Source organism: Archocentrus centrarchus, chromosome 12 (genome assembly GCF_007364275.1).
Source record: "Archocentrus centrarchus isolate MPI-CPG fArcCen1 chromosome 12, fArcCen1, whole genome shotgun sequence".
Lineage (NCBI taxonomy): Eukaryota > Metazoa > Chordata > Actinopteri > Cichliformes > Cichlidae > Archocentrus > Archocentrus centrarchus.
Window position 1 is genome coordinate 8,089,840 of NC_044357.1, and position 27,901 is coordinate 8,117,740.

The window sequence follows — 27,901 nt, forward strand, 5'->3', positions numbered from 1 at the left end:
TACATAAGTACTTTCAGTTAATCAAGTGATGGTGCATGTGACCTTTTTTTCTTTTTTTTTGTGGTCAAATGTTAACATGGACTCATCATAGGCATGGATATCATGGTAATTTGAGGCTTTTAATGATTTCTTTGAACTGTTCCTTTTCCAGGGTGAAGCGATTATGCAGCATACATCTTTAATGACTTTTAAAAAAACAAGAATCAGGTGCATAGGTTTGAGTTTATTTTCTTTAATCCACAGGGTCAAAAGTATTCATACAGGTTCAAATACATGCATGCAACTCAATTAATGTTTGGTTAAATGTCCCTTAGCAAGTTACACCCCAGTCACACAGCTTTGGTTGCCATCAACAAGCTTCTGGCATAATTCTGGCTGGAAATCACCAAAGCGATATCTAGCCGGAAAATCAAAAATAAATTCAAACTTGTGCATCCAAATCTGTTTTTCTCTGTACACTAAATACTCACAGCATTATTTTTGAAGCCATTCTCACTTTGCATTAATGCTTAAAACATTTGACAAGGCTTCACATAAAAGCATGTAAATCTCGTGATGCATCCTCACAGTCAGTCGACCCGTGTTTGACCTGGAATTGTGAACGTCAGATGCTTCAAGTCATAACACAGACATTCCTCACATACTTATGTGCCTCAAGGTGTAATAGTGCATTCAGAAACAAGTTAAAGGTGACAACAAAGCTGACAACTGTTGTAATGCCTAGAAATCAGTTGGAAAGGCCTAAAGAGTATGTAAGCTTTACTAAGAAGCCCACTGTGACCACAGGCACTGTACTGTATCTTAGTGTAGAGGTACAAACAGTAGATATATACTGTGTACATGGCTCAGCGAGGACTACTAATCAGGCCATGCTGCAATCAGTTTCCATTACTTCTTCAGTAGTAATTTAATAGTAGCTCACCATTGTCCTTAAAAACAGAGTTTTTCAAATTTTATTTTCACTGCCACAAATTCCACTTTGTCATCTCAGAGGTAAACATTTCAACTCCCTGACTAAGAAGAATGAAACTGTCCAACAACAAGGTGTGAATGAGAAAACCTTGAGATTTAAAGAACTGACCTTAAATCTGTGCACACTTCTGCTCTTCACTGAACTGTCTGTCACTCACATTCACCCTTGTTTACATTTATCTGTTATTCCAAACACAGACAGCAAACATTATCTATTTTTAAAAGAAAAGTTTTATGGCTTTTGTCATAAATCATTGCTAATTTTGCACAGATTGAAGCACGGGGCTCACTGATACTTAGAGCACTTCACATTGCTGTCTGTTTCCCTCTTTAAAAGATGTTATTACAGGGGAATGATATACTGTACAGACAGATGTGTTGCAATACTTCAGGGAAAAGGAACGTATTTGCATTTTAAAAAGTCATTCTGGAGGTGTTTACCAACTTTGCATGAAGCAGCAACAGAAAGACTGATTTACTTTGTGAGAAAAATAATTCAAACCGTTGGCAGCACCAGTGGGCTGCAGTGAAGTGATGCAAATGCGCAGCAAGATGACTGAATAAATTATAATGAGCAAAATGCTGCAGATGAGAAAGGGAATAAAAAAACTCCTGAAGAATGCAATATCTCCTGTGAGAAGTTTTTTAGCATTGTGTATGGGAATTTAAAATTTTTTCAGCTTCTTTAGGATTTACTTTAGGGAGCCATTGTGAAAAAATTATAATTTACACCTACACTATTTTTTTTTTTTCATAATGTGCAGTTCTATGACTAACAACAACTTTTGAGTGAGTATAAATGAACTTAGCTTTGCTTCAATATCTTCTGTGCTCTCTGAAAATTTATTTTAAAGGCCTGTATTTATTAACAGTGGGCCTTATATAAATATTTAATGATGCTTCTGATATATTACTGACCGCCTCTAGGCATACTGAACCAGTCTACAGTAATTTTTCCTGTTCTTCCGCATCATTTGTGCTTCAGTACCTGACATTGTCTTTCCGTAACTTCAGGTTCTTGCTGGCCAAAAATTACATTCATCCATCCATCTTCTTAACAGTATATCCAATTTAACGTAGGGTCACAGGGGCTTGGCCTGGACAGTAGCATATTGGTATTTAAATGATGATCAGTTGGTACTAAGAGGCCCAAAGTGTGCCAAGAAAATATCCCCCACATAGCACAACCCCAGCCTGAACCACTGATACAAGGTAGGATGGATCCATGTTTTCATGTTTATGTGAAATTTTGACCATTTCCTATCATCCAAGACTCCACAGACCAGACAATATTTTTCAGTCCAACTTTGGTGAGCCTTTGTGAATTATAGCCTCAGTTTCCTCATCTTATCTGACAGGAGTGGCACCCGCCACCCAGTGTCCTCTTTTCTGCTGCTGTAGCCCATCTGCTTCAAAGTTTGAGGTGCTGCGCATACAGAGATGCTCTTCTGCATACCTCGAGCAGTTATTCTCCTCCAACCTTTGATATCAACAAGGCATTTTCACCCAGAGAACTGCTGTTCACTGGATATTTACTTTCTTTTTCAGACAATTCTCTCTAAGGCCTAGTGATGGCTGTATGGTAAAATCCATGAAGATCAGCAATTTCTGAAATGCTCAGACCAGCTGAGCTGGCACCAACAACCTCTTGGAACCCAATATACATATTAATTATAAATGAAGCAATTAAATTGAATAATTTATTTCCTTTCAAATCGCTCTCGAACCATTTTCTGTTCTAACTGGAGTTTGCAGAGTTGCATTTGTAGCTCGCAGCAGTGATATTGGTAACAAACTGAAAAGGACTGAGTTGACTCCAGTCCACATAACAGAGACAGTAATCCTACTTTTACTTTATAGGCCTTACATCTCCTGTTTCTGAAATGTTTTTTCAGAGAATCCCAAAACTGCATGAAACCTGTGATTGACATTTACAGTAAGTGCAACACAAAACTTGGCTCCAGTGTATGTTAGACACACAGACTCTAGATACGGGTTTCAAAGCCAGTGTGGGAGTACCTTAGAAGTGCACTCTTCCAAACTGCCAGCATGGAGCGACTCCTCTGGATGCCAAATGAAGGCAAACTGTAAAATCTACTGCTAATAGAAAACTTCAGAAAACACAGCTTGACATTCCTTCTGTAAGTCATTTAGAATAAAATAAAGCAGGGTGTGCTTTGAATCTCTCTTGAAAAGGCGATTTCAGTGGGTATATCATATCTGGCTACAACCATTTTTTCTAGACAGTCTGTGTGTCAGAATTAGTACACAATTAGTACACAACAATCAGAAGCTCTTGTGGGAGCACTGCTGAACTTTCAGGACACGTAGACAAACCTCTTTTGCTATGTATGACCACTGCTGACCCTGAGCTGGATAATTTATCAGACATCAGTAGTTTATGAGTAGTTGTGCTTCACAAGAATGTTTTTTCTTCTAATGTGAAACACTCAGGAGGCAACAGTAGCACAACAAAAATAACCAAAAAAAACAATGAATGCAGCTATTAAAATTAGCAGCTATTGACAAACTGATGAACATACTGAATCCAAATATTCTGAGGATGCCTTGGCCAATCAAGACACACAGAAGAGACACACAGAAGTGCATTAGTAAAATCTTTGTTTACACACAGCACACAGCAGCTTCCTGTGGCCTTGGAAATTAGATTTAAAAGGACAATGTTAAGAGATAGTTCAGGTTCCCAAGTTTGAAATTCTAGCTCATGAAAAGAAAATAATTAGTTTCCTTTTTATTGTGTTTCTCACACAGCTGTGTTTGCTCTGATCTGAATGGCAGATCGTAGTGTAAACCACTCAAACGTGCTCTGCATTTAGTTTTGTTTATTTGTTCAAACAAGTTGTTAATATCCAGCATTTGTATGACACGGATAATTACTGCTTCCTTCAATTTGTTGCAACAAAAATCTTCAAAGGCTTTGCAACTGTGCGGTTTTAAAATACACTTATGACTTGACTGCTTTGACTGTTTACAACTTTGCCTTTATAGCATTACACTCTATGACCCCCCCTGCAACCATCTGGTCTATCTGTGCAGATGTGAAGCCGAACTCCTGCAGGACCTCCGCTGTGTGTTCTCCTATAGCAGGGTCCGAAGTGAGGCACGGCTCAGCAGGAGTCCGAGACAGAACCGGGGCTGGTCGGGGGCTTTCTTCCCCGCTGGAGTCCTTCATGAAAGAGCCTCTTTCCTGGTTATGTGGGTGTGAGCTCACCTGGTCGAAAAGCAACACAGGTGTAACACAGGCATCAGTCCCATCAAAAATCTTTGACCACTCCGCCTGGCTCTTTGAGGAAAAACGCTCTGTGAAGATTTGTCTGAGCTCTGGCCAATCACTGAAGCTCATCTGAGGAGGCAACTCTCCAGCGTCCAACTCTAAGCCTAGATAAAAACAAAACACAAAAAAAGCAAAAGAAAACTTTTATGACCTGACTGCAATATGATGTCAGAAAAAAACACAGTTTAACAACATGGATCAGCAGCAACCAACAATACGGTTGATCTTGCTGAAGGTCTAAGTTGGGCACATGATGTAATCATTTTAAGCAATTGAAAAGGGAATAACTAAACTAAAAGGGAATAATGACTGTGTGTGTAGGGTTTAAGTGAGTGAGCTGTCTGTTTCACAATGCTGTCTTTTTTTTCCTGTAATTTCTTATGCTCAGTCCTGCTTATCTTTCAGTTAAATACAGAAGAGAGGAGTGGTCAAAACTGCAGTAAATAAAAACATTCTTTCAGTGGGTATTTTAGAGCATGCAACATAAATACATTTTTAATATGTGGTGTTTTCTAACTGAGAAATTGATACTGTCAGTATTACACTGGGAAGAGATGTATTGCAGTATTGCATGTATTATTTAATTACCTCTTTGGGTCTAACTTTTATCTTTTATTTTGCTTCCAAGGAGCCAGACTTGTTATTTTTTAAACTGGTCTTGAGCAGCAGTTCTCCAGGCTTTCTGTTCCTCTTTGGACATTTGCTGCTTGTTCACTTAGTTTCAGTCCTGTCCTTGTACCTGACCAGTTTCAGGGGAATGTTTTCTTGTTTGTTAAAATACTTAACTCTGAACTATACATTATTCAACCTTACAAAGACACCTAACTCTGGGGACGAATCTGTGTTGTGTCAACACATAACAGACAGTATGTTTGCATCAAAAGGTGATTCCAAGGTGCTACTAGCCTAAAACATGGCATAACTCAGCATGGCGTGCAAATGAAGTCCTGAAAAAGTGGGGAGAGAAGCAGAGAAGAAGTGGCAGGCCCAAAAACTCTCTACAGCAGATGAACAACATCTGAAAGTCATGTCCTTAAGAATCAAGAAAAATAATCCAACAAATAGCTGATTCAGGGCCTGAGCGATACATCTACTGTTCATTGAACCTTCATCAGAAATGGTCTCAGTGGAAAGGAGGCTGTCAAGAAGCCATTCTCAGGGAAGGGAAACAGGGAGAAAAGACAACAGCTGGACTGAAAAAAATCAGTGAGAACAGGTTTTACAGAGCGATGAATTCAAATTTGAATCTTTGGTTCAAATCATTGTCAGTACTGCATATACACAGGAGGTCAGGAGAAAGGTACAGCAGTGAGTGTTTACAGCCATCTGCTAGTGGTGTTTGGGATCTTGCCAGAACTGATGAAATTATGAATGCAGAAAAGTGTCAGATTTTGATCCACCATACAACACCACCTGGAAAGTGTGTGATTGGCAACAACTTCATTTTTGAATGATCTCAAACACAGTGTTTATGCAGTAAAAGCTGACCTGGATAGAAGAAACACTATCAGTCATTGACTGACCTCCACCAGAGTCCAGACCTCAGCATTACTGAAGCCATGTGGGATTATCTTGACAGAGACTGGTGCAAAAGACAGCCAACATCCAAAGGAGAGCTTTGAATGTCCGGTAACGCTTTCTTTTAAGGCCCGCCCTTAGGCCATAACTCCTGTAAGTAAATTTTAGTTATGTGGAATTACGCTGTAATTATTTTTAATTCTGCCGTAATTATTTTTTAATTCCGCTGTAATTTTTTAGCCGTAGTAAAAATAATTACGGCGGAATTAAAAATAATTACGGCGGAATTAAAAATAATTCTGCCGTAGTAAAAATAATTACGGCGTGATTCTACATAACTAAAATTTACATACAGGATAGTTACGGCCTTAAAAGAAAGCGTTACCAAATGTCCTTCAAGAAGATGTCCTGGAGAAGTATTTCTCAAGGCTACTTACAGAAATTAAAAGACAGGTTGTATAAGAGAGTTCACCCTGTGGAAGAATAAAGGTCATAAGAATTGTACAAACTCTGTTTTGGCCTTAGGTACTGTGTTTCCATGTATTTTTCCACATATTCAATAAATCACTGCATCTCTATCCTGTTTTCCTAGCAAAATATAAAAAAAAAAAATGAGGGGTGCCTCGAGACATCCACACAGTAGCGTAATACTTCATCTTAGTCTGAAATGTTGATCGGCGGTTTGGCTGGGCTACAGGCAGTTTTCTGATTCATTCATTTTAGATTAAAACATTTTCAGATTCTTAAGAAGTAGCCACCCTAAAGCTTTCTTATTGATGATTCAAATGATTTAAACAAACCTTTAAGCAGCTGTCTGTAGAACTGAGGTTCAATGGCACCAACAGCCATGTACTTGCCATCTGAAGTCTGGTAGGTATCGTAGAAGGGTGCTCCGCTGTCCAACATGTTTTCTCCTCTAGGACGGTTCCACAAACCAATACTGCGAGATTTCCATACAAACGAACCCATGTATGCAGCGCCTTCTACCTGAAGACAGCGAGACGGGAAGAGAGAGTTAGAGATTTTCTGTTGCTCTTTTTTTCACAGTAATCGACTGATAGAGTGAGGCTCTCTGCAAAAAGCCTCTGTACAAAACACATATGACAGACCAAAGATATAGCTTTTAACAGCACAGCATCTGTGAGTAGATATCAGCAGATATCTAAGTAGTCTATGAAAGTGAAATGTAATGCAAGTGCAACAAACTACAAAAAATAAGAAATGCATGACACAAGCTCAATTTAATTCCACTGCTGGGAGGGAATCAGTCAGCAATAGTCCTTCTGGAGAGGCTGCAGCAAAGATGAACACTGTCACTCTCTTACTGCTGATTGCAATCACTCGGTGTGACCTTTAAGGAATTGTGTGCTTCTTCTCAAGAGTTACGTGAGTAAATAATTAAGGCCTGGACAGCAAAATGAGGTTTAACAGGGATACATCGATGCATCGGCTAAACATCGGCATTGTTGCACACACATCAAATAAGGTGGCATTTAACAATGGCAGTGGTCAAAGTCTATGTTCTGAGTCACATAAATTGAAGGAGTTGCTTACTGAACTTTCAAGGCTGTTGGAGTAAGAATTGAAAGAACTCGTTTTTTTTTTTCTCCCACAATGCAGATTTTTTTTCCATTTGCCTGGCACGAGAGGGGTGAATGACAACACAAAATCTAAATAAAGAAAAACCACTAGTACTGGCCAAATTATTATCTTAAAAATCTGTTCTGGCATCAGCCCAGAACTGCACAATCGGTGCATCTGGAAGCTCCAAATACACAGCTCTGTGAGTCACCAGGGGCACGGTAGAGAACAGAAGGGAGCAGCTCCCCAGTTAGTCAGGGCTTTAATGCTGTCACTGTTCCTGGCAAAACCCAAACCAATGCTTGAAATTAAGTGAAGGCGCTCTGAATGTGTATTCTTCCTTTTGATGATCTTCACTCATGAAAAATGCATTTCTGATGTAGAAATATGAGGCCCCGAGTGTGGAGATTTGAGAAGCAGTCTTTAAAAGAGTAAGTAAGAGAGTAAAAGAATATTTTCTTATGCACCTCATAGTGTATACAGTAGCTGAATGCCCCCTGAAATAGAAGCAACAAATGTAAGTACATTTCCACAGGATTAGCGAGAGCTATAGGAGCTGTAACAGGACATTGTTCTCGCTAACCCTTTCTTTCTGTGCGCATTCTGAATCCTGATAAGCTGCTGCTAAATTACAACCCTTTAATCTGCTGTTTCCATGTTAAAGTCTTCTCATTGAAATCTCAGAGCAAGAGCTGAATAAAATAGGGGACTCTTGTCTCTGTCTTTATGTAAAACCTATAAAACCTGCAATCACTGATGTCTTTGACTGCTTGGAAGCAGCGCAAACAAGTAAGGAACACAACACTGACATCGATTTTTGAATCAATTTGGCAAGCATTAGCAAGCAGCTGCTTATTGGAGTTGCATCTGTATCCACCTGCTGAACATGCAGCCAATCTTTATTACATTTATTTATTTATATATTTTTAGATGTGTGCGTGGTTTCTATTAGCTCCTGCCTCTTTATCATCTAAATACTGCCTGTCTGCTGTCTGGTACCAAGCCTGAAGAGTAGTGTTCAGTGGGCTTTTCAGAGCCGTTTCACTAAAAACAGCTCTGAGTGAGAATGAACACTGAAGAAGCAGAGTAGATGGCTAAACAATGGGATGAAACTCAGCAAAGCAAAGGCAGCTGCAGACCCAGTAATCATCCCTTTGAGCAACTCCTTCCATTGTCACATTGGTATGCCATCAGTGTTTCTAAAATGCCCTAAATTGTTTGTAAAGTGCCCACAGGTGTGAATTTAAATATGTCCACGTATGTCAGCATGCTACTGTACTGCATCCTGCCTTCAGATTCAGAGCGTGCTGGCAGTGGCTGCAGCCCACGTAACCATAGGTATGTTGGATACGGATGGATGAATGGACAGTAATAAAATAACTGATAAGAGACCAGTGATGATGAGAGAAAATTAGAGATCATGTCTAACCTGTGTCACAGTTGATGGTTCGGACCTAGCTGGTGTACTGCCTGGCATTTAAACAGAACAGGCCACATCAGGTGCTCCACTGAAGCCATGTTTCAAAGCTGCCTTTACTGCAAATAAATAGAATTATGCCCCAAGGTAATGTACAATGTGTTGTTCCCTGCTGCGTTACATCTTGGCAATGTGCCTGAATTTAAGGTCAAGATATGAAGAATATTTTCCCATTTAAAGAGAATGCGCGCTAATATGGCAAACACAAAATAATCAAATTGATCTTCTGTGCTTTACTGTTGTGTAACTTGGAAAACAACATTAAAACTTATTTTGTTAACATCTGCACAGTTTACTTTTTCTGTATTCTGTAAAGCATAGACACAGTTAGGGTTGAACATTAATTAGAAGTTATCGTGATATCTGAGCCAGGATTGGTTTTTCCACTCATTTGATCTCTTGATGGTTTACAAACCAACTGATTTATTAACAAGATGCAGTTTAACAATCAAAGTAATTATTTGGCACTCCTAGACATAACAGATCTATCTAATAAATGAGGGAATCTCTGTATGTAACTGTGATTAGTTCCTCATTTTGAGACACTAAAGATACAGTTTTACATTCCACATAAACTGAAGTGAAAAATACAGAAACTGGAATTAGACAGGTCGAGAACTGTGATCATCACAGCACCAGCTGCATTAAGACGATAACTGTTGTCGTTAATAATGCCATTAAGTCCTTTAAAATATACTGCAGATGCGACTGTTCTCACAGAATTACTTCCTTTCTGACCTTTCAACTGGTAAATTCACCCCAACAGAAAACTTTTAGGCCACTACAGGTAAGAGCAACATCCTTTAGTTGTAATCTACCATTGTGAGGCCCCAGCAAATGTGGCCAAGCTGCTGAAGAACTATGAACATTAAATGAAGCTCTGGGCACAAAGATTGAGGTGCTGAAGGGTATATCCAGGGTATAGAGCAATACATTTCATTTCAAGAGGAGACAGCCAGCTCTCTGCTAGATTGGAGACAAAATCCAGCAAAAACAAGTTTCTGTGCACACAGACAAAGCATCTTAGTAAGGAGAAGGTGTGGACCTGTGTTATTAGCTGCAGCAAAGAAAAGCTAGCTAGTAGGGGAGAGAAAATGTCTCATGCTGAAAGGTTAGAAAATAATCAGAAGCTGATCCAGAGACTGACATGTGAGCAGGCATTACTTCATCAGGGGCAGCAAAACTGCAAGAAGTAACCTCAACCTTCAGCTTGCCTTAAAACTCCAAGCTGAAGAGCCTTGAGACAGAAGCAGCTCATTTAAAGGGCAGAAAGGAAGGAGATGAAAGACAGGAGGGTGAAAGATTTCTGTGAGGAATTGAATGAGGAGCAACAGGACCGAGGACAGAGCTAAAGCTCTGGCACCACCAGAGCCCACCTGCACCAACAGCACATTCTTCTATTGGCAGCCCAAATGAATGAATGCTCCTAGTGGCAGCAGTCACAGCCATATCAGGCACAGAATAAGGCTTTCAATACTGGCACAAACTGGAGTAAATTTCCATAAACTGCCAGCCTCAAGCCTGCGCGTGTAATTTAAATACTCCATTATCTTAATTTTGCATTTTGATAGGGTATTTTCTACAAATCTGGTAATTGGACGCTTTCAAAAATTGACTTTCAGTTGCAAACTTGTCACAGTGGTAGTGCCAAAAAAGAAATAAATCTAAGAATCCTACAAGTAAAATAAAATTAGACTAAAAATACCATAGATGTAAAAGTTAGTGTTGTGCAGCTCTCTGCTGTGGATTATAAATGGTCTTTAACCAACACCTCTATAATCGAATCCACCGCCTCTATTCTAACTGGATGATCAGGTTTTTTTTTAAGCAGTCCTGACGGTGGTGTACTGAACTGGATTATATCAAGGTCTGCCATAGTCATGGTTGTATTAAGACAGGACAAAACCACAATCACCTATATGTTAATAACAAATATGTAATTTAATATACATATTTAAAGCTTCATAAAAAGGTTGAATTTGAACCAAAGCTTTACTCTTCAGTACTCTGCTTTAGCCATACCTTATAAAGTGGACATTAAGTGTATTTCATAAGTAAATGTCTGCTTCGACACACATATGCACATCACATACTCCTTCACTCACAACCTGAGGGTGAGGGTCACTAACTAGACATGCACACAATATACATTTATGCCCTTGTTTACGCCGCCCACTTAGAAGTCTGTTGGCATATATAAAATAGCTGAACAACTGAACTCAAACCAGTACAAAAAAGTAGATGGCCAAGAGCCAAAGCCTCATCCATCCATCCCTCCATCCATCCACTCACCATCTTCTTTCACTTATTTTTTTCTGGGTTGCAGGAGAGTCAAAACAGTTCTAGGAAATTTAATACAACTAATGGATAATTGGTTTGTCTGATTAAAGTAAAAACTACCCACACTGAACATTTAACTAGTTAAACAGTAATGACACTAGTCCAGCAATGAGCACTTTAAAAAAAATCCACATGCATGAATTGTTACATTTTTGGCCACCCAGGACCTTTGTATCTGTAGAGACACTAATTTCCATATACATCACCCCACATTTTACAAGGTGAAACCGTAACATTAAACTGGGGTATTTTGGCCTATTTCAATACAAAAACATCAGTACTAAAGCCTAAATCTAAAAAAGTTTGAATTAATTTTGGATTTTCTTTAATCCACACAGGGTCAAAAGTATACAGGTGCTGGTCATAAAATTAGAATATCAGGAAAAAGTTGATTTATTTCAGTAATTCCATTCAAAAAGTGAAACTTATATATTATACTCATTCATTACACAGATTGATATATTCCAAATGTTTATTTCTTTTCATTTTGATGATTATAAGTGACAACTAATGAAAACCCCAAATTCAGTATCTCAGAAAATTAGAATATTGTGAAAAGGTTCAGTATTGAAGACACCTGGTGCCACACTCTAATCAGTTAATTAACTCAAAACACCTGCAAAGGCCTTTAAATGGTCTCTCAGTCTAGTTCTGTAGGCTACACAATCATGGGGAAGACTGCTGACTTGACAGTTGTCCAAAATACGACCTTTGACACCTTGCACAAAGACAAGACACAAAAGGTCATTGCTAAAGAGGCTGGCTGTTCACAGAGCTCTGTGTCCAAGCACATTAATAGAGAGGCGAAAGGAAGGAAAAGATGTGGTAGAAAAAACCATACAAGTAATAGGAATAACTGCACCCTGGAGAGGATTGTGGAACAAAACCCATTCAAAAATGTGGGGGAGTGGACTGCAGCTGGAGTCAGTGCTTCAAGAACCACCACGCACAGACGTATGCAAGACACGGGTTTCAGCAGTCGCAGTCCTTGTGTCGAGCCACTCTTTTTTTTTTTTTAAAGCCTGTCATGTCTGGCCTTGTTTGCAAGCAGAATTGTGATCTGAATGCACTGTTGTGCCAAACATATTTATTCTTCCAAGATAAGCTCTATAGTCTCTATAAGCTTTTCTTTTTAATGTTTGTGTTTTTATTTTATTTATTTATTTTTGTACATATAAATGTAATTCCAGTTGACAGGCTGAGGAAAAAAAGAAGAGAGAGAGAGAAAGGGGAGAAGATAGAAAAAGAGGACAGAGCACCACTAAGTTAACCAAAACAATTCAATTGCTGCAACTGCAAAAGAAAGAAAAAAGATAACATAACAAAAAAAACAAAAGAAGCAATACCTGGAAAAATAACTATGCGGAAAAGGCACAACAAAATGAAGCATGGTGTATAAGAACAACAATTTAGTTATGTGTCTGTGTCATGAAATGCACTTACCAACGAGGGCGGAAAGCCGCCGCTCCGCCCACAAGGAGCTAGAGGTAGGCAGCGAGGGACCCAGGAAATCCGAGCCACCTGCAGCCCATCAAGAGCCACGAAAACCCGCGGCCGCACATTCCAGCGACAACCACATGCCCACCCCAGCAGAGGGGAGAGGGAGGTCCCAGACGGAGGGACCGTCGAGGAGCAAGGGCCCCAGGGAATTCGAGGTAACAGGAAACCAGCCCCCCCAGAGGCCAGCCCCCTGTGCAGGCCGGCGGCAGGGCCCCAGGGCCCAGGTGCCCAAGAACCGCTGCGTGTATGCTTGTGTATGTGTGTGTGTGTGTGTGTGTGGGGTGGGGGGCTTATGACCAGGAAACCTGGAATCAGAGAGGCACCCCAATTCCTCACACCCCAGCATAGGGCAGGTGCAGGTGGACCCAGGGCCCCAGCGACAGCACCATGGAGCACCGCAGCGCCCAAAACCGGCACCACTTGTTCAAGAGTGTCGAGCCACTCTTGAACAAGAGACAGCATCAGAAGCGTCTCAACTGGGCTAAAGACAAAAAGGACTGGACTGCTGCTGATGTGTGCTCTAAAGTTATGTTCTCTGATCAAAGTAAATTTTGCATTTCCTTTGGAAATCAAGGTCCCAGAGTCTGGAGGAAGAGAGAAGAGGCACAGAATCCACGTTGCTTGAGGTCCAGTGTAAAGTTTCCACAGTCAGTGATGGTTTGGGGTGCCATGTCATCTGCTAGTGTTGGTCCACTGTGTTTTCTGAGGTCCAAGATCAACGCATCCGTCTACCAGGAAGTTTTAGAGCACTTCATGCTTCCTGCTGCTTTATGGAGATGCAGATTTTATTTTCCAACAGGACTTGGCACCTGCACACAGTGCCAAAGCTACCAGTACCTGGTTTAAGGACCATGGTATCCCTGTTCTTAATTGTTCTTAACTGGCCAGCAAATCGCCTGACCTTAACCCCATAAAAAATCTATGGGCTATTGTGAAGAGGAAGATGCTATACGCCACACTCAACAATTCAGAAGAGCTGAAGGCCACTATCAGAGAAACCTGCACTCTCATAACACCTGAGCAGTGCCACAGACTGATCGACTCCATGGCACGCCGCACTGCTGCAGTAATCCAGGCAAAAGGAGCGCCAACTAAGTACTGAGTGCTGTACATTTCCGAAAATCCTTTTTTTGTATTGGTCTTAAGTAATATTCTAATTTTCTGAGATACTGAATTTGGGGTTTTCATTAGTTGTCAGTTATAATCATCAAAATTAAAAAGAAATAAACATTTGAAATATATCAGTCTGTGTGTAATGAATGAATATGATATACAAGTTTCACTTTTTGAATGGAATTACTGAAATAAATCTACTTTTTTATGATATTCTAAATTAATGATCAGCACCTGTATACGCAGTCTCAAATATGCACATACACCCCCACTAATATTTGGTTAAATGTCCTTTAGCAAGTTGCACCTCGATCAGATGCTTTTGGTAGCCATTAACAAGTTTCTGGTATAATTCTGGCTGGTTATTCGACCACTCTTCTTGGCAGAATTGGTAGAGTTCAGTTAAATTGGATGGTTTCCTGGCACAGACCAAGCTTTGAAGAATAGTCTGCAAATTTTGATTAGGGTTAAGGTCGGGGCTCTTCACCGTGTTCCTTGGATTTTTCCATTGTTCTGAGTATTAGTCAATCCAACGAGTGCTGTCAAACAAATCCTTTTCATGCTGGCAAAGAAAAATTACCAGTTGTACTCAATTATGATCACTAACAAGACATTAATTGGCCTTGTCAAGTTAAAATACACTGTAGAGCACCACTTAGTAAAAGATTTGAGTGTATACACTTTTGACCCTGTTTGAATTTTAAAAATTACAAATAACCCCCCCCCCCCACACACACACACACACCATTATTAGCAGTGCAACTAAAATCTCTCTGCAGTGCAAACAACAAAATCAGAAACTTTCACTTGTGATCAGTGACAGATCACATCCTGCAGTTATGAAGGGTGCCTCTGAAATTACATGCTCGGTTTGTTGCCTCTGCAACTGATGGCGCAGCCGCTGTGATGGGCTGTTAGAGCAGCCACACACCACACATCCACACAGTGAAAAGATTATCCCCAACCTGACCACCACTCACTGCATCATTAACAAGTCAGAACCTGTGGTCCATGATGCTGTAAAGCACATTCCAGAGCCGAGTCATCTTCACATATTTATTAATGCTTATTCTCGAAGGTTTGCTGCTGATCTCAGTAAATGTAACAGTTTCCTCCTTCCCTGTCTGCAGATTTACAGATGTGGGTAAAAGAGGGGTACGTGCACTGCAGATGATGCTCTGCAGATTCTACAGTATTTCTATCTTAAACGCCACATTGACAGCTTACTTTTTAAAAATGGATTAAAGGATTCCAAACTGACTGCACTGAACATTCAGCTGCAAAGTGATGACATTATTCTGGATTGACGGTGCATGTTGTGATGTCCCACAAACTCAACTCTATTTAGTTGCTTAATGCAATCTATTTAGTCTGATATAAGGGCTGTCAATCGGTGGCACTTCACAGCAAAGAATGCTGCTCATTTTTTCAGGATTTTGACAAATCGATTTTAAATACTTGTCAGTTTCTTTATCACTTTAATTTGACTGACTGGCTATAAACACATTTTTCTGACAAACTCAGAGCGCACAATTATATCTGCTTTACACGGAATAGCACTTTTCTGACTGTGCTTAAATTGGATGTTTTAAAGCAAGTCTGAGACCGAGCTTCACTGCAGCCAGTGGACATCAGGAACAGCAGGATTCAGACACTTTTTCCACCTAATGACTTATCCCACTATCACAAGAAGTATATTCAGTTGCAGATACTCACACAGCAGGCTGATCATCTGTTCTGATTATACTACAATAAGTACATTAAGCTCATATTCCGTAGTCTGCTCAGAGCCTGCATGGTTTCCATACTCTTGCACAGGTAAAGTGTAACAGCCACACAGGCTTTCACAGTGCAGTGCAGCATTGTGCAGTAGCACAGAATACATAGTTTTATGTACATTTAGCACCTGAGACAGTAGAGAAAAATCTGTTCAGCTGCCAAAGACTTTCAGAAGTGTGCCATGTCTGATCAAACCTTGGATTGTCAGGTTTTGTACCAAGCATCTTCATCTTGTTGGGATAAAAATAAACATTTTTTACACTATTAAATTTATATACTTTTTATTTTTGAAACTGACTGATTGTGACAGTAAATGCTTACAGCAGTGGAGCTTACCATGCTAGCATCAATGATCTGTCCTTTCCCTGACTTTGTCCTCTCCAGGAGCGCTAGGACAATCCCCAGAGTGCAGGTAAGACCGCCACCTCCAAAGTCTGCTAACAGATTCAGTGGAGCGTAGGGCTTCTCTCCGCTGCGACCCAGACGCGATAAAAGGCCTAAGATAGGAATGAAAAGACAGAACCTTCAGACAAAATTTTAATAAAATGTATTGTTTAGCTCAGTGAAAACAGAAGCAGCAAAATAAACAGCAATGTGAACATAGCTCCTTCAAGGAGTTTTTTCCTCTAGTCTGACAAATCATTGATGTCACTGTTAAAGCAGCATGTAACCTTTTTAGTCCTTTTTGCTTTTAACAGAAAAGGACCTTAAATAAGGAATGGGCTGTCTAGGTACAGGCACATTATCAGACACTATATTCACAGCCACATTCTACTGCATGTGGTGATACTTAAAGAAACATACCCACAGAGGCAGCTCAATCCCTCTACTACTTTGATTTGCATAAAAACCTCTGTGCTAATTGTTTTTGCACTATATTTGATATACTTAATTAAACACCACACACACACACATGCGCGTGTGCGTGCACCCACACAAAACTGCTCGTCAATAATTGTCTTTATCATCAGTGCTGGGCAGTGAGAACAGAGCCAGGGCTCTGGCATTGCTCATCCTGTTCCTCCTTGCACAAAAGGAGCAGATACCACTCCTGCTGATGGGTTAAGGACCTTCTACAGCCCTGTCCAGCTCTCCTAGAGTCTCCTCAGTGTTCTTAAAACTGTGCTGGGAGACACAGCAAACCTTCTGGCACGTATTCATATGCCATCCAGGAGGAGTTGGTATTGCCTCGTGCTACCAGCAGCTATCTAGCCAAATGCAAAACCAGTAAAAAAAAAAAAAAAAAAAAAAGGCATAAAAGATGAGGAGGTAAAAAATGTCAGTGGCCTCCACCTTTGAAACCATTTTGGGGGTTGTCTCATTGTTGCCTTTATAGTGCACCTGTTGTTAATGTCATGAACACCAAAGCAGCTGAAACTGATTAACAACCCCCTCTGCTATTTGACTGTTTAACTGATTTGATGCTATAATCTGATTAAAAAGTGCTCCTTTCATTTTTTTGAACAGTGTATTTCAGTCCCATCACTGAAATTTTACTGATATTAGTAAGAAACCACTAAAGGGTATTTTTGATGGGCTAATTGTAACATGAGCACAATTTATGAAGGTGCAGGAGGCCATGCAGATGGCCTTCAGTCATTTTGCAAATCTACCAGATGTAGATGAGAGCGAGGAGAATGTGTATTTGTAAGGGTTAAGTCCTTTCAGTATATTTTCAGAAATCCATCTAGCTATCTCTCATAACCGGTACAATCCAACCCATATATCAACAAGGAAAGGCTGAATAAAATAAATACCTAGTACATCCTCCAAAATGCTCATTAATGTTTCAACAAGATAACCTTTAATAAAGCATGAGTTATTACAGGACTTATTTGGTTGGAGGTATAACTAGAAAGTACGTTTACATTGTCAGACCTTGTTTGTGATTTTCCACATGCTTAATGCTCACTTTATTAGTTATACCCATTCAACTGCGCATTAACGCAAATATCTCATAAGCCAATCATAAAACAGCAACTCAATGCATTTAGACATGAAGACATGATCAGCATGACCTGCTGAAGTTCAAACCGAGCATCAGAATGGGGAACAAAAGGGAGTCAAGCGACTTTGAATGAGGTGTGGTTGTTGGTCCAGGACATGGTTGTCTGAGAATTTCAGAAACTGCTGATCTACTGGGATTTTTCCACACAACCAGTGAGGGTTTACAGATAATGGTCCCAGGCTGTTCTCTGGTACAAGTGCCTTGTTGATGCCAAAGGTCAGAGGAGAATGGCAAGACTACACTCAGTCACCGGATCTCAGTCCAACAGAGCACCTCTGGGATGTGGTGGAACCAATCACACACCAATTAGTTAAACTGCAGGTATATCTTAAAGACTTAAAGGCCTGGATGATCTCTAATTTCCTGCTTCTAAATTCAGATAAAACTGAAGTTATTGTACTCGGTCCTACAAATATCCTAACCAGATACTTACTCTGGATGGTATTACCTTGGCCTCCAGTAACACTGTCCTTCAATGCATATATTAAGCAAATATGTAAGACTGCTTTCTTGCATTTGTGCAATATTTCTAAAATTAGAAACACCCTGTCTCAGAGTGATGCTGAAAAGCTAATTCATGCATTTATTACTTCTAGGCTGGACTATTATAATTCATTATTATAAAACTGTCCTAACAATTCTCTTAAAAGCCTTCAGCTGATCCAGAACGTTGCAGCTAGAGTACTGACAGGGACTAGAAAGAGAAAAAACCCTTTCATTCACACTTTCTGTCAGTCTGCAGTTCTGCACACGTTGTGTAATTGAGGTGCGTACAGTTTAGAATGCTGAGACAAAGGAGCAGACAACAAAGTTTTAATGAAATGGGAATGCAAGTACACACCTTACTGCATGTCGAGTTGGGCAAAAAAATTTGAAGAAAAAGTTCTAACTACACTGTTTTGACAAAAGCCAGCAATGCTTTTGCTTTGTTGTTGCCAAGGTAACACCATGTGACATGTCAGTGTTACCATTTTTATTCAAACCATTTTGAGCCTTTGTGAATTCACATTAAAGAACTACAGCTGCACACACAAATGATGCTATTCAAATCTGTGAGGATTTAGTGGATTGGGCCATAGTCTCTCAATGTATCCTGGTTCTGCACCAAGTGTCCAGGAAGCATCCTAGACAGGTACCTAAACCACCTTAACTGGCTTTTTTTTTAAATATATATGAAGAAGCAGTGAAAACCCTTTAAGCCTCTCACCACATCTCTAAGGATGAGACCAGACACCCTTCAGAGGGCCTATTTTCACAGCTCATGGCCAAAGGTAAAAAAAGGAAGGTAGATCAGCAAGTAAATTAATTATAAACATAAATGATGGATGAAATCCCATTACGCTGAAGTCCTACGAGTATAAAATTTTGATCCAAAAGCATTAAGAGTTGTGTCACCTGACAAGGCGAGGTAGTTGATGTCATGCCCAGCCGCGGTGGCATAAGACCCACTCTGACCATATCCGGTCAAGCGAGCATAGATCAGGCGAGGATTTTCCTTTAACAGCTCACGTGGACCAAGGCCAAGTTTCTCCATCACACCTGGGCAGTCAAAAGTAAGTCCATGTGCAAATTTAACCACACATTTCCCTTTCTGCTTCTGCTCACATTGGTTCTCAAAGATACTCACATGGCTTGCCAGATTATGTAAACCCTCTGAAGACACATAAGAATTAATAATACTCTTATTAAAGAATCTTTAAGTATAAAATAATAGTATGAATAAAACAAAGTTCATATTTTTATGGTACATAAGGTGATATATTTTCTTTCCCATCTAATCACAAAGTCTTTATACAAGTTTGTTTATGAGGTTTAAGTTACTCTTATTGCATGCATTTGCTTAAATTCTATACTTATGTATCATAATGTTGTACAGAGTTTATAACAGCCCTCATTGGCTCTGTTGTGCTGCAGGTCTCACCTTTACGATAGGGCTCCAGGACCACATCAGACTGTACGCAGAGCTTCCGGAGCAAAGCTATACCCTCTGTGTTCTTGAGGTTGATGGCCACAGATCGTTTCCCCCGCGCTTGTGTGTCCACAGACATAGGAACTTTGGTACGGTCCACACGGATCACCTTGGCGCCAAAGTCTGCCAGGATCATGCCGCAGAATGGCGCGGGTGCCAGGCCTGCCAGCTCAATAACTCTAATCCCAGTCAGTGCCATGATTAAAGGACTATAGGATCAAATAACAGAAACATCTTTCAGTATAATGCAATCCAATGCAACAGCAATAGTGGGGGTGGGTGTGAAGAGGCTAACATCAGAGCCTGTGCTGTTATGAGAAATTTAAATTAGGCTGACAAAAATCTGTCGGAAGACAGAGGCATAAACGCCTGCCAGTCGATGTCCAAGTGTTCAAAAATCACAGTTCATGTAATAGTACGTGTCTCTAGGACAACAGTTTCCATGATGGCACACACACACACACACACACACACACACACACACACACGCTGAGTGAGAACAATAACAGCTACACTAAACTGGCTGGTGAGCGACCTTTAGCACCAGTAGTAGCAGTAACTGCAGTTACAACCTTAATTTCTGCACACAGTATCAGAAATGGTACAGTCTGATTATGCCCTGCAGCTCGTAGCAGGTATCTCACAGTCACAGAGGAGAAAAAGCTGTTGATAACAGCACAGCAGCAGCCTGATTCCTGTGCAAGATTCTCGTCAGTTGTCTCCACTTTGCTGATGTATTGCACATGGCCTGCACGCACGTAATCTTTTAATATTAATTCTCCCACATTTTATGGGAAAGACAGTGGTAGGGGCCAAACAGACAGCCTTTTATGCTTTGCACATCCCTCAAACATCTACATTTCAATGCCTCAACACAGCAACATCTGAATTTTATTTATTTTATTTTTTTAATGATGGAAGGCTTGGCAAGGCATCAAAGGGAAACATGCAGGCAACCAGGACAAATCTTTGAAAGTGCACTCCTTGGGCGACAAATCTTCTGTTTAACAGGAATGATGCCGACCTTAAGAAGGGTGAGAAATCAGAAAACTGATTTCAAAGGCCACATCCCATCACAGGATCCTCAGAACGCTGCTTTCTGTGTGACTGCTATTGGCAAAGGAACTAAATGTGTGAGTGCTCACTCTGTGTCAGAGGCAATAACACACAGCCTCAACACTGTACCTGACTAGTGCAGTAACGTGAATTTGCCTAAAGCTGAACAAAACAGTGAGTTTTCTTGGCAGATACTTTCTATGTCAAATGAAGGAAACACACATTTTTGTCTCTATAAAAGTTGGTAATTCAAAGACAAACTTGAAAGCAGTTCATGATGCTGATACTCATGAGCTCTTATAATTTTGTGACAAACTGTAATATGCTTTGAAAATGCTTTCATATAAATATGACAGAGATGACTTAATTATAATTATTTCCAGTAGAACGAACAGCTTGCAGAATCAGTCTTCAGCTCATAGACAAGGCAGTTCCAGATACAGAAATATCACAAGGTATAGCAAAAAAAAAAATTTCATATTATTTTTATTGCTGTTGTAAAAATGTAAAACATACAAAGACTAAAAATTTGTGAGGTTTGAAAGTGGTTGAGAAAGAAAATATTGAAGTTGATCTGAAATAACCTGGCAACTCACTAGTGTGGTAATTTGTTGCTTTCTTGAATATTGCATGTCTATTGGACTGGTGGTGGATGGTTGTAGAGACAGGAAAAACACCCTTCAGCCAAAATTTTTTTTCAGATAGCCTAAATTTTTATATATAGGAACTATCAGCTGTTGGCCGCAGCCAGACAGTGGCAAATGTAAAACCACAGAACCTTAGGATTCTGTGCACTTACTGATTAATCATATGCCAGTAGCAAAAAAAAAAAAAAAAAAAGCAGTCACTGACCCTAACAACAGTTAACTATGCTTTGGTTAGAGTTTTATGTACTTTATATGCTTTAGTTATAGTTTTATGTACTGTATGTACTAAAAAACTGCGTTAAGCCCCAGATTCAGAGTTGGACCCCACTAGTTCCACACTTGATACATGTGTTGATAAATGTATAAAACCAAGGCATATGTAAATTAGTCTAACTGCATTAGGTCAGTTTAGACAATACTTCTCTACACAATTCTGAAGCTCATGTGTAATCTAATGTATTACTATATGAACTGATAAGTCACTGAGACTTTAAAGGAAACAACACTAGTTCCGCATTTGGCTAGGGTCAGTGTCACTACCTGTGCAACCTCTGTAGGGTCCAGGTATAGAAGGATAGCAGGTGATACCTGGACCCTGCAGAGGTTGCACAGGTAGAGTAGTCCAATTTCCTTGTTTGTCATTTTATTTAAAAGCCTTGTGGATTGATCATTTTTCCGCTCCTCGAGTTTAAGCTGGGAGCGCCGTCGGGCAGCTGTGTGCGTGCGTGCGTGCATATGGCAGAGTCCCATATGGAGTTTCTTTGAGTCCGATAATACAGAGAGAAGAGCGTCTTGTTGTGAATGATGAAAACTGTATGGAACACGTCTCAGTGAGGAAAAAACACCAACATCAAAGTCCACCTGAGAAGCGCACACGAGGCAGCTACGGAAACCGCTCTGAACCTACATAATCTGGCGTTCAGCTCCGGAGAAATGTGACTACTCCTCACTGCCACGCAGCAACGTTGTGATGAACCTGTTCTGTCCTTGTGCGTTTCCAGCCAGTTTATCAGTGAGAGAATAACAATCAGGAACAATCAATATAAGGACTCACAAATGTCAGCAAATTCCTGGAGTGAGCTGCTAAAACTGTCGGAATGGACGCGAGAGAATGAAGAAAGTGAAAAAACAGGGACAAATATGTTTGCAGCCAAAAAACTGAGCACAAAGAGGGAGGACCAAAAGAAGTCCCAGCCGGCACCGCATAAAAAACACTAGCACACGACCACAAGGTAATGAACACACACAATCCAGCTACACAAGCAGAAGTGCGACATGAGGTCGGCCACATATCCAGCATCTAACCAAGCGAGCTCCAAAACAGAAGCTGTTGTTAATCTGCTGCACTGACGCTTTTTCTTTGTTTCTCCCTGTTGATGTTCATGTGTGTCCTTAATATTACACACATTTAGCCTGTAGTGCTGCTGTCTTGTGAACAGTTGGTTGTTGAATATATTTCTTTAAAGGGTACCTTTGAGTTTTTATTACACAAGAGTTACTCTTGTGCCTTGAATCTTGCACCTGACAAAGTATGAAAAACTAAAACTAATACTGAAACTAACGAAACTAAACTAAAACTAAGCAATAAACCAAAAATAAAAACGAGCAAAACCACTCTGAAAACGAATTAAAACTAACTGAATTAAAGAAAAAAAAAAAAGTAAAAACTAACTAAAACTAAACGATAATACATTATAACCCTGGTACAGAGCTAAGAGGAGATCCCCCAGAACACCATCCATCGTCTCATTAGCAGTATGGCCCGATGTTGTCAGATATGCATACAAGCACATGGGGGCCATTCACTTTTTTGGACAAAAACGGATAGTTTGAGATAGACTTTTCACACCCCGACTTGTGACCCTTAATGTCTCACATGATTAATAGTGGGTGAATGACCCACAGGACCATCTCCAAATGGTCAACCCCACTACGGACTCTGCACCAGTATTTTCAAAACTATAAAATCCAGCTGCCTTCTTTTCAAGAACAAGATAAACAACTAAACCACAGACAGACACCACCTGAAAGATGGCGACGGAGACCTTTAAACTTTAGACTTTGAGTCTTCAAAAGGTTCAGAGTCAAAGCCATTATCAGTGAGTGCAACCATGCAAACTACAGTACAAAAATGTGCACAGACAGTATAATATATATATATATATATATATATATATATATATATATATATATATATATATATATATATATATATATATATATATATATATATATATTGCTGACATACTAGTTACTTTATGGTGTCTATGGTGCCATGCACACGTAGCACAGTTTAACTCTAAATAACATTACTGCACTGCCAACAAATTGATTATCTTTGAGCCAGTCAATAACTAGAGTTTAACCTAAAACATACTACTTCACGTTTCAGCCACGCTATGTGCAGTTTTGTTATGGACGGCAAAATAACAAGCAGCAATAGTCCTGAAGCACATCTCCACACTTTGTCTACAGGAGTTTGAATACACTGACGGGCAGTCTGTCTTACTTTAAAGGCGAAGACAGGATAGCTCTGCTGAAGCTGTGCGCACCTGAGCAGACTGATGTCACAGAGACCGCTGGAAGTGTCCAAAACACAACTGAAAAACAAATGCACACATATGACATAAGTATAACTAATATGTAAATTAAACTTCCACGAAACAAGTTGTGTTGACCAGTCATAACCCTAACAGAGTTACTAGCGTCGGTAAATCTTTAAGAAGTAATTCTGGTCAAATTAGACAAGCGTGGGGTAACTCACAGGATTTGTAAAATCCAAATCTGAGTGATAAACTGTCCTCCGAGCCTCCTGTTCGTCCTTACCTGTGCAGCTGAAAAGCTGAGGAGAGGTTTAAAGTTGAGTAAACGGCACCGAAGGAGATCACCGTGCAGCCAGTTTTAATGCAGAATATGAATTCCGCCCAGCTGGGCCGCTTTCGGTGTGCACCGGTGTAAAATAAGCGAATACAAGAAGTACGAGAAGCAGTTTCCTGGTGACCTCAGAAAAACAGTCGCAAGAGTTTCTGGGTATTGTAGTTTGCATACATCGCTAGCGCTCTGGATGAAGTTTGTTGTGTTATTGATACTTTTACCAAAAGCATAGATTAATGTTATATATAATGTTATGTAGGTTCTAGATATTATTTATTTCCCTTGTGTTAGTCTATTATCACATCACGTTCACAGACGGTACAAAAGATTAAAATGATCATGATCATGTTATTACCAACACTGAAATGTATAAATTTAAATCTACAGGAAATGCGGGGTTACTCTATAAAAGCAGGAAAGGAAGCCCAAATATTATGTAACACATACATCACAGCCGCCAGGCTAGCATGTAGAAGATTATTTAATCTTTCCACATCACTCTTTGTAGAGTATTTTGATGTATTCAAATTTTTCTGTTTGCTAATCTTTTTCCACCACTATTATAGAAATCTCTTATGGATATAATTGTAGATTGTGGACAGTGGCATGCTTGTTGGTGACAGACCAGCGGCTCTGAGCATTTCAGAAACTGCTGAGCTGCAGGGAATTTCCTACATAGCCATCTTTAGGGTTTACAGAGAATGGCCCAAAAAGAAAAAAAAAAAGAACATATCAACAGAGTGTCAAATCTCCCATTGATGCCAGAGGTCAGAGGAGAATGTCCAGGCTGCTTTGAGCAGGCAACAGTGACTCAACTAACCACTCATCACAATTAAGCTATGCAGAAGAACATCTCAGACATGTCGAACCTTGAAGCAGATGAGCTACAGCAGCATAAGACCATACCAGGGGCTACTCCTGTCAGCTAAGAACAGGAAACTGAAGTGCACTGGCTCACCACAACTGGACAACAGCAGACTGGAAAACTGTTGTCTGGTCTAATGAGTCTTGATTTGTGTGACAACTGGATATTAGGGTCAGAATTTGATATAAACAACATGAAAGCATGGTTTAGGATGCTGGTGGTCTAATGATGCAGGGGATATTTTCTTGGCACACTTTGGTAGATGGACCGGTCCTTATATAGCGCTTTTCTCTGCTACTTGAGCACTTAAAATGCTTTATGCCTCATTCACCCATACAAGCACTTTTTTTTTAACACCAAAATGTTTTCTAACATTCACACTCTGATGAACACATTGGAGAGCAACTTGGGTTGCCTAAGGATACTTTGGCTTGCAGACTGGAGCGGGCAAGGGTTGAACCACCAACCTTCCAACTAGCATAGACCTGCTCTACCTCTTCCTGAGCAACAGCCACCCTTTAGGTCCCGCAGTACCAACTGAGCATTGTTTAAACACCACAGCCTACCTGAGTATTGTTGGTGACCATGTCCATCCCTTCATTTACCCATTTTTACATGACTGCTTCCAACAGGATAACGCACCACTTCACAAAGCTCAAATCACCTCAAACTGGTTTCTTGAACATGTCAGTAAGGTCACTATGTACAAATGTCCTTTATAGCCACCCGATCCCAATACAATAGAGCACCTTTAAGATGTGATGGAACAAGAGAGTCACATCAATGATACTGCAGCCAACAAATCACTGAGCAATGTTTCCAGCACCTTATTCAATCTGTGCCATGAAGAATAAAGGCACAGCTGACAGTGATATCCCTATCCCTATCCCTCAAAAGCGTACAGTTCGCAAATATTTAAAAAATTACATTTTATAGGACAAAAGATGAAATCAGGTCTATGTTTTAAAAAAAGAAAACATTTGTCATTGTTGAGAGTTAAAGGCAACATTCAAATTCATTGCACGGACAAAAAAAGAGTGACCTTGCAACTAGCAGCAATGCAAACAAACCACATAGTGGGATCACGGACTTCACAGCCACCCTAAGTTTAATCAGGGTGAAAAGACCCTGTATTAGAGGAAGTGCAGGTGGGGCTTTCTTCCACTGCTCCTCTAGTATGACCCACTCCCAAAAGTTAATAGTGATGTAGGTCACACATACCAAAGCAATATTCTGAGTTCAGAGATAGTCTGTGCAGAAGATCCAAATGACCTGGAGTGAACTCCTGCCAATGTTGTCATTCTCTTTATTGCCTCAGTTTCCATTCTCTAACTGCATACTCAATCTACAACATTTAAATTCAATACAAGAAAAAAAAAACAATCATAATAGAAAAGTGCATCAGAGCAGAAAAAATAGCTGAAAATGGTGTGAAATTTTTTTCCATTTGTGGTGTTTTGAAAAGACCTCAATGGGAAATCGTTTAACTTAGCAACAAAAGGCATTTTTAATCACTTATTTCCAATTTTATCACTCACCAGTAATATCAGATGCATCGAACAACAAAGGAATTGCTTCTGTTTATTAACCTATTAAAGTACATTCCCAAGAAGCCACCACTTCAGCTCTTCATCACTTCTCATTTAGTGTGAGACAAAAGTCATCATTTCTTTCAAGTAGTCTTTCAGACATGCAGTAGCCGCTCCATCAGGATGCAGTTTGAGATAATATTAAACATCATGGACATAATGTCATTAGTTTTTTCTTTGCTTCTTTTCTATGTGTTTTCTGTTTCCCTCAGACTGTTTATAGCCTAGTGACAAACTGCCAAAAAGTGCTTATATGAAATGGATTCTTGGCCAAAAATATTTTACTGCCAAGATGGTTAAATTGATAGATATTGTTATATACCCCAAAACTAAGCTGTCCGCATGGAGGTTAGCACACACAAACTGATGTAGATTAATAAAACAAGGTCTGAGAGCTTTCAGCAGTCCCCCATTGTGTCCTTCTGTCACTTCTAGGAAAAACTGTATAATACAACGTCAATAATAAAATAAAGAGAGAATTTAGAAATAAAGGAAGTAAACATCCTCTTGGCAAAGCAAATGTGTCTGACTCAACACAGCATGTAGACTATAATTTTGTTTGCTTAAGCTGCCGGACAGGACAGGTTTTTAAAAAAAAAAAAAAAAAAAAAGCAAAACGACCCATGTTCCTGACATTTTAGGAAACATTTCAAGAGTGTCTCCTTTCTTTAATCCTTTTAAAGTTTTTTATTATTATCTTTTGAAACAACCAACAAAGAAGTCACAAGCACTCTTCAAAAATAAAATTTGTTGAAATTCATGCAGAAACATGTACAACCCCATTCAAAAAGCCTGGGATGCTGTGTAAAATGGAAATAAATAAAAACAGAATGCAATGTTCCACAAAGCTCATACACTTGTATTTAATTCAGAATCGAACAGAGAAAACATATCAAATGTTTAATAAAATAATTTATTTATTTATTTATTTTTTTTAAAAAGGTCATTTTGAATTTGATTACAGCAACAGATCTCTAAAAATCTGGGACAGGGCCAGGGTTATCCTTCGGTGCCATCCTCTCTTCTTTTAACAACAGCCCGTTTACATCTATGAACTCAGAAGTCCAGTTGCTGAATTTGGGGAGAGGAATCTTGTCCCATTCTCATTCCTGAGTCTTCTTTGTCTCATTTTTCATTATATGATGGGCCCTATTACACCCCTATACCATCAGTGATAAAGGCTTTTAAACTGAGTGTTGATAAGAATGGTCCTTCTCCTCTTTTGAGTCTGGAGGACATGGTGTCCATGCTTTTTCTGACCTCAGAACAGTCAGAGAAGACAGCAGCGTTTCTGGGGGTACTTTAAAGTAGCTCACTA

At 39.8% G+C, this 27,901-nt stretch overlaps 1 protein-coding gene across 3 annotated transcripts; it reads right to left on the reverse strand.

Annotated features, from left to right (window-relative positions):
• Window positions 1-255: 255 nt before the first annotated feature.
• Window positions 256-24,246, reverse strand: amacr (alpha-methylacyl-CoA racemase). 3 transcript variants are annotated; one of them, XM_030742059.1, is made up of 7 exons: window positions 24,082-24,246; window positions 23,808-23,855; window positions 19,505-19,761; window positions 18,979-19,122; window positions 15,912-16,072; window positions 6,586-6,772; window positions 256-4,371 (listed from the first exon to the last, which is right to left on the reverse strand). In XM_030742059.1, the coding sequence occupies exons 3-7, from the start codon at window positions 19,749-19,751 to the stop codon at window positions 3,962-3,964; spliced, it is 1,149 nt and encodes a 382-aa protein (XP_030597919.1). In that variant the 5' UTR covers window positions 19,752-19,761; window positions 23,808-23,855; window positions 24,082-24,246; the 3' UTR covers window positions 256-3,961. The 3 variants fall into 3 exon arrangements, with proteins under 3 accessions (XP_030597919.1, XP_030597917.1, XP_030597918.1); XM_030742057.1 differs by having other exon boundaries at window positions 23,765-23,855; XM_030742058.1 differs by having other exon boundaries at window positions 23,765-23,855; window positions 24,020-24,246.
• Window positions 24,247-27,901: the final 3,655 nt, after the last annotated feature.